Source organism: Syngnathus leptorhynchus, chromosome 4 (genome assembly GCF_054491065.1).
Source record: "Syngnathus leptorhynchus isolate UIUO chromosome 4, UIUO_Slep, whole genome shotgun sequence".
Lineage (NCBI taxonomy): Eukaryota > Metazoa > Chordata > Actinopteri > Syngnathiformes > Syngnathidae > Syngnathus > Syngnathus leptorhynchus.
Window position 1 is genome coordinate 19269958 of NC_141198.1, and position 9146 is coordinate 19279103.

Sequence of the window (9146 nt, forward strand, 5' to 3'; positions counted from 1 at the left end):
GGTGCCAGGTGCTGAAATGTGTTTCTTGAGCTTTTGGCAAGTCTTATTTCTTAACATCGCAAAAGATAGATGATAGAATTGTAACAAATACACAACCCAAAGAACAATCAGTCAAGGCAAAGATGAACAAATGCGGAGGCAAGCAAAATAATGGAGGAAATAGTCAAAACAAAGATGGCAAAAGATCTTGCCGCAACATATTGGGGACAAGATAGCTGAGGTGGTTGAACGTTGAAATCGGTGTCAAACACAGCAGTTAACGTCACAGCGGAGCGCAATGTACACAGGGAAATGAAGTTCGTCCCTTGAGCGCCAAACTGAATACTTGGCCAATCACAGCAGCGCGCTGTTCCCTTCAACCAATCGCAGCACTCCGCCAATTATGCTTCGGTCGTCCGATCACAAATGCATGGCACGCGCTCGGCCCAATGATTTCAATTGATTAGAGTTTTTTATTTCGGTATGCACAACACATTTATTACAACTTCATTTGACATTTTGTTCTACACGACTTGTCGAGAAGGGAAGCGGGTTGAAGCAATGGCAACGCCTCGACTTCGCGGCCAGCCAATCGGGGCACAACAACAGCGATGACGCGCCAAGTCACTACGGCTGCGCGTAGAGGAGACAGCTGATAACTCATCTATTATGCTACTCGGCTAAATCCAAATCATCCCGGAACGTGAGCCGAGGCCGCCGTTGGACCCGCCAGAGGACCGAAGCCCAAAGTAAACACGTGCGCGCGCGCTGTGGCATTGGTCTCGGGGCCGGCTCGGGCTTGGCCCGGCTGCAAAGTGACGCCGCTCGTCGGGAGCAATCCCGGCCGCTCGGCGCCTTCAGACAAAGCTCAGCTAACATGCTAACGTGCTAATTAACCGTGCCAGCGCGAGCCAGCGGGCGAGCGGGCGAGCGAGCAAGCGAGCGTCGATGTTGCTTCAGCTTTGACGGGCAACTAGATCGGCGTGCCCCCTTTCGTCCACGGACGGGCGTACGCCCGCGCGCGTGCGCGCTTCTTCCTTGTGGTGGCGACGTGCTGAACGGTATGGTGCTAGCTCGCGGAGTCGCTCTTGTGCGTCGGCTTGCCCGCCATCTTTTTCCAGCTAGCTAGCGAACGAGCATCGCGAGCGTCGCGCTGGGCCGTGAGAAAATGGGCAAGCCCGCGAGCGCCTTTCATCGCAGGGCTACGTTTGCGCCCACGTCGGCGGACAGAAACGGGCTGCGTGTGAGCCAAAAAGCGGCTGGCGGGCTCATCGCGGGGATTCGCCCAGGAGCCGCCGCTGTCGGCCGTTAGCTTGTGCGCTAGCCGCCGCTGCAAGCATCTGCAAGCCGCCAAGCCAGGCGAGTTCACTTTGGCTTTGGCTTTTTCCGATGCAGTCGGTGGAACTTGCAAACGGACGCTTAGCTGCCTTCGAAGGCAACGTTTCTATTTCAGAGCCATCTTTACCAATTTTGCCGAGATAAATAAAAACATACAGCAGTTAACGCGAGGCTCAAGCGAAAATCCGGGTTGCGAGATAAATGCAAGCTTGAAATGAAACACGGAGGTTTTGCTGCTGAGCTCAGTTTCACGTTGTGACGTCACGGGCTACACGTTTTGACACGCGAAATGGGATACATTTGACTTGCCGTCAAGCTAAAGCAATCGCTTCCTTCGGGTTCAGCCGAGTGACGTACGTATGTGTGCCGTGATTTGAAATCGGGATATTCCTGGCCTCCTTTTTGGTTTCCATTCTTGAAACCACTAACTTTGATTGCGAAGACACTGAACGAACGGACGGACTCAAAGGAGCTGCTGTGTTTGTTTAGCCAAAGTCACAAGTGAAGCTTGCCATGTTGCCACGTTCAAATGCCATACTTTTTACATTCCAGTTTATGGAGTGTGTTTTTTTGCTCGCTTTTTTGATTGTTCCTGGTAAGAAAATGCCCGCCAATAATTTGGGTTTATTGTGGCCTTTCTAGGGGAATATTTGGTTGTGATATTGCATCCAGAAATGTTGCCGCCTTCAATTTTCAAACGGACAGTCGAACTTGGGAACAGCAGAGTGGCCCAACTGTATTGCTCAGTTCGCGTAGAGAACCCTTTGCCGATTGGCTGACAAGTTTCATTTGAAAATATGCACATGAAGCGTCCAAAATGAGTCAATTGCGCAAATTCAAGTTTTATTTATTTATTTATGTTTTCGTTTATTTAGTTCTGGTGGATTGACGAGGCCTTTAAAGTGCTCCTTCTGTGTTTTTGAGAGTTCCGTAATTGCTCTTATTGTGTTCTTGAGAGTTCCGCATGATGGATGACTGCCGCTTGTGTCGTTGCCCGCCGTCCGTCCGTCCGTCCCCCCCCATCTTCACCCTGTCGGCTTGCTGACAACTAACGCAGTGCCTTTGTCAGGTCGTACGATGGGAGTTTGTCTCCTGGAGGGAAAGGTCCAGCTGAAGGCGCAACGCAACTGAGCCAAAGGCACTCGCCCGCCTGCAGTCCCGCCCGCTCTTTCGGGACCACCTTCTGCCGTTTCCCCACCCCTCCTGCGGTCAGACGCTGCATCCCCACGCCGCGCCAGCGCGTCGCCGTCCACCATGTCGGACGCCCCCGAGGCCGCCCCTGCGAGCCCACCGGCCCTCAGCAACCCGCCGCCGCCGGAGGTCACCAACCCCACCAAGCCTGGCAGGTGAGGCTCCGCCACAGCTTCATTAACGGCTAGCCGACAGGAAGCTGCGTTAGCTCAGTGTCCTCTTTCTGTGGCAACAATTGGCCAGTCGCCAGCCACGTGGCGGCTGCGCCATGACGACCGACCCATCCAAAGCGTTGCTTGTGTGTGTGTGTGTGTGTGTGTGTGTGTGTGTGTGTGTGTGTGTGTGTGTGTGTGTGTGTGTGTGTGTGCGCGCGCGCGCGCAGGAAGACAAACCAGCTGCAGTACATGCAGAACGTGGTGGTGAAGACGCTGTGGAAGCATCAGTTTGCGTGGCCTTTCTACCAGCCCGTGGACGCCATCAAGCTGTGCCTGGCGGTTAGCGTCCGCCGCCCACCCTGCTGGTACCAGGCTGTGGGGAGTGGATGGGCTGAGCCTGTCTCTGTGTGTGTGTGTGTGTGTGTGTGTGTGTCTCTGTGTGTGTGTGTAGGACTACCACAAGGTGATCAAGAACCCAATGGACATGGGCACCATTAAGAAGCGTCTGGAGAACAACTACTACTGGAGCGCCAGCGAGGCCATGCAGGACTTCAACACCATGTTCACCAACTGCTACATCTACAACAAGGTGCGCTCCCGGGCTGCCCCGGCTTTGCAACTTCTTTCCGTACTTGTACTTGAGGTGGCGGCTTTGTGTGCTTTGTGTGTGTGCGCAGCCAACAGACGACATCGTGCTAATGGCGCAGGCGCTGGAGAAGATCTTTCTGCAGAAGGTGGCTCAGATGCCTCAGGAGGAAGTGGCACTGCTGCCGCCCGCCCCCAAAGGCAAGAACAAGAGCAAGCAGGTTCCTGGCGCCGCCGCCGCCCCAGGTAGGTACGCACGCACCAAATGAATGGACAGACGGATGGAAAGCATTTTCCCAAAAATCGGAACCAGTCCGATCGCAAAGGACCGTTGTTAGCCCGGCGCTAGACGGTCGCTCGCTCATGGTCCACCTCCTTTGCGTGTCAGTGAGTCAGCAGGCGGAGTCATCGGCGTCGCCGCCGTCCTCCTACCCCTCGCCCTCCCAGACGGCCGTCATTTCCGCCACGCCCACAAACGTCCAGCCGCCGCCCGTGCCGCCGCCCGCCGCCATGATGCCGTCCGCTCAGCCCGTCGTCAAGGTGAGCGCCAGGCCCGGCTGGGCCCCAACTTTTCCTCGGTGGCTTTTGCCAGACGTCACCCACCGTGCGTGGTGCGCGCTGTGCCGACAGAAGAAGGGCGTGAAGAGGAAAGCGGACACCACCACGCCCACCACGTCGGCCATCTCGGCCAGTCGTGCTGACTCGCCCACCGCGCAGGACGCCAAACCCGCCAAGCTGGCTTCGGCCCGCCGGGAGGCCGCCGCCCGCCCCGCCAAAGCGCGGCGGGAGCCGGGCGAGGAGCCGGAGACGGGCGACGCGGGCGGGGCGGCCGCCGGCGGCCGCAAGGGAGGCAAGCCAGGAGAGCAGATGAAACACTGCGACGCCATCTTGAAGGAGATGCTGTCGAAAAAGCACGCCGCCTACGCCTGGCCCTTCTACAAGCCCGTCGACGCCGAGGCCCTGGAGCTGCACGACTACCACGACATCATCAAGCACCCCATGGACCTCAGCACCGTCAGGGTAAGCGTCGGGCCAAGCCACCAAGCCATTGGGCCGGGCCATCGAGGCGGGGGGCCGGCCTGTAACTCGCCGGCGCTTTTTTTTTTTTTTTGCAGAAAAAGATGGACAAAGGCGAGTACGGCGACCCTCAGAGCTTCGCCACTGACGTCAGGTTAATGTTCTCCAACTGCTACAAGTACAACCCCCCCGACCACGAGGTGGTGGCCATGGCGCGCAAGCTGCAGGTACCATCGCCCGCCCGCCCGCCCGCGTTGCCACACATTAGGAGGCCAAGCGTGCTTGCTCCACCTCACCTTTGACTTTTCCCCAGTCAGCAATCTGAGCAAGCGTTAGGAATGAGCTCTTTTGAGCAAAGTTTGTTCCAGATGGCAAAGTAGTAAAGTAAAGGCGGGAGAGCGACGAGGCTCGTAGGCTGACGGCCGCCGTCCGTCTTCCGGCAGGACGTGTTCGAGATGCGCTTCGCCAAGATCCCGGACGAAGGCGTGGAGGCGTCGGCGCCGTCCACGACGCCATTGGTTAGTAAAAGCACGGCCTCGTCCGACAGCAGCAACAACTCCTCCTCAGACGAGTCGTCCGACTCGGAGGAGGAGCGCGCCACGCGCTTGGCTGAGCTACAGGAGCAGGTTGGTGCTGCCGGCCAATCCCAGGTCCAGAACATTCTACTCGTCTCCTCCTCCGGCTAGCGCTAACGGGTTTAACCGGACGCTAACGAGCTTCTCCCTCCAGCTGAAGGCTGTGCACGAGCAGTTGGCCGTCCTGTCGCAGGCGCCCGTCAGCAAGCCCAAGAAGAAGAAGGAGAAGAAGGACAAGGACAAGAAGAAAGACAAGGCCGACAAAAGCGCCGCCAAGGCCAAGCCCGACGACGACAAGAAGCCCAAGGCCCAAGCTCAGCAGCCTAACAAGGCCAATCAGAAGAAGGCGCCGGCGCGTAAAGCCAACAGCACCGTCACTGTTGCCAGGTGAGCCCCTTCCTTCCTTGCTCCCTTCTTTGCTTCCTTGCTCCCTTCCTTGCTTGCTTCACTCCTTCCTTCTCGCTTTCACTCCTCACTTCCTTCCTTCTTTCCTTACTTCCTTCGTTCCTTCCTTATTCACTCCTTCCTTTCTTCTTTCCTTCACTCCTTCCTTCCGTCTGCAACAGCTTGTCCCACGGAATTTCAGCTTCTCTACAGTAAAACATGTCCGATTGTGCCGGGTTGAGGTTCTCGCTGAGCGAGCGGCGGCCTCTCAGGGGCCCAAACGTTGCCAAACTGTCGTGTGCCGCTCCGTCTCCCAGACAAGCCAAGAAGGGCGCCAAGGCGGCCGGGGGCGGCTCGGCCAACGGTGACGACGGCGGCGGCGCCGAGGAGTCGTCTTCTCTGCCCATGTCGTATGACGAGAAACGTCAGCTGAGTCTGGACATCAATCGGCTGCCCGGAGAGAAGCTGGGCCGCGTGGTGCACATCATCCAGTCCAGGGAACCTTCCCTAAGGGATTCCAACCCCGACGAGATCGAGATCGACTTTGAGACCCTCAAGCCGTCCACGCTCCGAGAACTGGAGCGCTACGTCAAGTCTTGCCTGCAGAAGAAGCAGAGGAAGCTCTTGCGTGAGTCTCACACACACACACACACACACACACACACACACACACACACACACACACACACACACACACAGCAGAAGAAAGAACTTCAAGGAAGGACGAACGGAGCCGTACCCACGAGTGTCAATTCGAGCCTCCAAACGTCTGCACCGAGGAGGCGCTCATCATTTGTTTGTTTTCTTTTCAGAGAAGCAAGCTGGAGGCGGGGCATCGGGGGGCGGGGCCAGTCATTTGAGTGGCAGCTCATCTTCCTCGTCTGATGACAGCTCCTCAACGGGAACGTCATCGTCGTCAGACACAGACTGAACTCTCCGGACTTGTTCCCCACGCACGCACACACACGCACGCACGCACACACACACACACACACACACAAAATATATAAATATAGACACTCAAGTATACACACAGATGTATGTACATAAGCTGAGCTGTTTTTTTAGCATCTATCTAGTCTTTGTTTTTGAATTTTGTTCTTTGTGGAGGAAATGAAAGTCGACACGTTTGCCGTCAGAAGAATGGCCTGGGGGGCGGGGGGCATGCCCCGTTGGGGGAGGCATGTCCCGTTGGGGGAGGCACGGCAGCGATTTTCCGTGACAGACACTTTTGAGTCAATGAAAAGCCTTTGTGACGTCGCCACCTGCCCCCACCCTTCCACTAACACTACCGCCAAACACCGCTGCGAGGGGGGAACAAGTTTTTAATCTTTCAAATTTTACGTTCTTAATCATCATCGATGTCCTCGTCCCATCGGTCAGGTCACACCAGACGGCCACGTGCGACGGACGGACGGACGGGCAGGGGCGAGTTTGTTTTTTTTAGTTGCTCTAGTTAATTTTGTATTTTACTAAGAAAAAGGAAAAGAGTGATTTGATGTGTTTGCATGCACTCCGTCGGGCCGTACGTCAGCACTGTATAGTAGCTTCTTGTATAGTCGCTTCTCGTCAAGTAGCTTCCCGTGTAGTCGCCGTGCTACACGCGTGTGCTACGCGCCAACACGCGAGAAGCTAGAAGAAGAAAAAAAAAAAAAAAGTCATTTGGTGTAATTACTGATATGGGATCCTTATTTTCTGACTTCCTTTCTTTTCATAAATAAACACGTAACGTGAGCTTGGCCTGGCTGACTCTGCCGCGAGCGCAAGCACGCTAACATGGGCAAACGGCGGGAATAGTTTGGCTTTGTGGGATACTTTTCCAGGGCGCTTCATTGGTTCTGATATTGAGTAGGATGGGGCGTGTAAGCGATTTGAAATGTTCATGATGGTTGGACAGCATCCAACGTGCTGCTGTTTGTTGACGTGCGTTCTTTTTTCCCCAGAGGAAACGGCCCAAACGGACATATCCAACCCCCCCCTCACACACACACACACTAAACAAACGCCATTTCATTTAAAGAATTGAATAAAACAGAGGAAACAGATGAGTAACAAAACCTTACGGATAGAACCATAGATGTTGAGCAACTTGATTTATTTACTTTCCGCAACGGCTATCGTATAATGAGACTGCTTGCTTCGAAGCTACATTGTGATGAGGGGCTATGAGCTGGAATCTCAACCATCTGGCGAAAGTGGCTCCTTGCGCTCCTGTCTGTCGCGCTACATGAGCGCGCAGACCCTGGAGCGTCCTTGCTGCTCGTCCAGGCGGCTCTTGTCGGGGACCACCACGGCGCTGTTTCCGTAGCTGCTGTACCAGCCCGACTGGCTGCGGCTGAGGTAAGAGGACGGAGGCGGGGGTGCCGCCGCCGCCGCCACCTGCTGCTGCCTCCACACCACCAATGACGTGTCCAGGTAGCGCAGGCGAGCGAACGACTCTGACAGGGCTTTGGAGGCCAAGTGAGCGCGGCCGCCAGAGGGCGCGGCGGGAGCGTCTTCTAGCGCGGGCCCACCTGAGGACGACATGCAGGCCCTTTGGCCCGAAGCCGCCTGGAGGAGGAGAACAAGGAGCAGCAGCTTCCCTGGCGTTCAGCTTCGGCTCAACTCCACGTGATGCTTCCGCGGGTGGGCGGCGCCTCCGCAGCGTCCGTTACCATGGCGACGCAACTGACTGCGCTCCACTTGACTACCTTTGAGCGGCGGCCACAGTCCAATACGAGCCGCAGCTCGCCGCCCGGCTAATGGCTGATACTAACCATCACAGAAACCGAGATTTTCACGCACACGCTCGTTAACTGCGTTAGCGAGCTATTGTGTGGTGCTTTTCAAGCTCAAGTAGTGCAACAAATATCGCTATTTGTGTCACGGTTGAGGGGCGCCTCTTTGTTTGGTGTGAGTCGGCGAGAGCGCCTCAGTTTTGTGGTCCGGGTAGGAACAAACGACACGAGCCTGCATGTAATGTTCCTCTACCGAACGGCGCGCACTGCGCTGCGCTACACACTTGTAATTATCCTACGGATTTAATTTCTCGTCGTTAATTCGAGTTTTCGCTTGTTTAAATGAATTCATGCGAACCGCTTTTTCTCACCAGCGGGGTACACCCTGAATCGCAGATTGCAATGTGCAGATTGACGAGAGATGCCGAAAATCGACGTTAAAGTGGCCGTGGCGATTTCGGTCTCAACCAAACATCGCTCCGTCCATTCACACTTTGTAATGAAGCTTGAGGCCAGCTCTCGCCCGCCATTTATTGGGCTCGCTCGCCTCCGGAAAAAAAATAAACGCTGACGTCACATCGTTCAACCGCGCCAATCGGATTATCAATCGACATAAACCGCCTCTCTCCTTCGGAATAAAAACTTGATCGGGATGGGTTTGACCGAGGATTCCAAATAAAGTGTGCGTGCGTGTGTGTGTGTGTGTGTGTGTGTGTGTGTGTGTGTGTGTGTGTGTGTGCGCGTGCGTGCGTGCGTGCGTGCGTGCATGAAGCGTTTTTATTCCGATCGGTGTGTCCATGTTTTAAGTCTAGCCAATGATGAAGATCATGGTGGTGATCATGATGATGAGGAAGCTGATGACAAAGATACTGATGATGATGAAGAAGACAATTTGCACGATAACAAAGATGATGACAGCGAATGTGAAGACGATGAGAAGGATGGCGATGAGTTAACTCCTCTCATTTCTGATACATTTTCGGAACCCTCCCCCTTGCCCTCTCCACACGCACACTCGTGCACGGGACAGAGTGCATTTGTGAGCGCGTGTAGCCAGCCGCCAGCCGAGATTCCCAAGCAGCGCCTCTGCCATGCACTGGACGTGCTCGCTAATGATGTCAGACGCGTGCCACGCCCACCGTCGAGCGGATTAGCGCTCCTTCATGTCAAATCGAGTGACACGTCAAAGCGGCCTCCCGAGCGAG

At 55.5% G+C, this 9146-nt stretch overlaps 2 protein-coding genes across 7 annotated transcripts; one reads left to right on the top strand and one right to left on the bottom strand.

Moving 5' to 3' along the window:
- The first annotated feature begins 451 nt into the window (after positions 1 to 451).
- Positions 452 to 6958, top strand: LOC147058759 (bromodomain-containing protein 3-like). 6 transcript variants are annotated; one of them, XM_085908766.1, is made up of 12 exons: positions 457 to 728; positions 2387 to 2663; positions 2891 to 3002; positions 3115 to 3252; positions 3341 to 3494; positions 3637 to 3788; positions 3879 to 4268; positions 4364 to 4492; positions 4709 to 4891; positions 4995 to 5227; positions 5542 to 5852; positions 6037 to 6958. In XM_085908766.1, the coding sequence occupies exons 2-12, from the start codon at positions 2572 to 2574 to the stop codon at positions 6153 to 6155; spliced, it is 2013 nt and encodes a 670-aa protein (XP_085764892.1). In that variant the 5' UTR covers positions 457 to 728; positions 2387 to 2571; the 3' UTR covers positions 6156 to 6958. The 6 variants fall into 6 exon arrangements, with proteins under 6 accessions (XP_085764887.1, XP_085764892.1, XP_085764893.1 ...); XM_085908767.1 differs by having other exon boundaries at positions 4709 to 4783; XM_085908765.1 differs by having other exon boundaries at positions 458 to 728; positions 4709 to 4915.
- Positions 6959 to 7313: 355 nt separating this feature from the next.
- brd3os (BRD3 opposite strand) lies at positions 7314 to 8359 on the bottom strand. The gene has a single exon (XM_085908768.1). The coding sequence runs from the start codon at positions 7748 to 7750 to the stop codon at positions 7448 to 7450; it is 303 nt and encodes a 100-aa protein (XP_085764894.1). The 5' UTR covers positions 7751 to 8359; the 3' UTR covers positions 7314 to 7447.
- Positions 8360 to 9146: the final 787 nt, after the last annotated feature.

Bases quoted from the DNA above. Each gene is read 5' to 3' on its own strand.
- LOC147058759 (XM_085908761.1), top strand. From the start codon at position 2,572: ATGTCGGACGCCCCCGAGGCCGCCCCTGCGAGCCCACCGGCCCTCAGC. The intron at 2,664-2,890 runs GTGAGGCTCCGC...GCGCGCGCGCAG, and splicing joins AACCCCACCAAGCCTGGCAG to GAAGACAAACCAGCTGCAGT. The intron at 5,853-6,036 runs GTGAGTCTCACA...TTTTCTTTTCAG, and splicing joins GAAGCAGAGGAAGCTCTTGC to AGAAGCAAGCTGGAGGCGGG.
- brd3os (XM_085908768.1), bottom strand. From the start codon at position 7,750: ATGTCGTCCTCAGGTGGGCCCGCGCTAGAAGACGCTCCCGCCGCGCCC.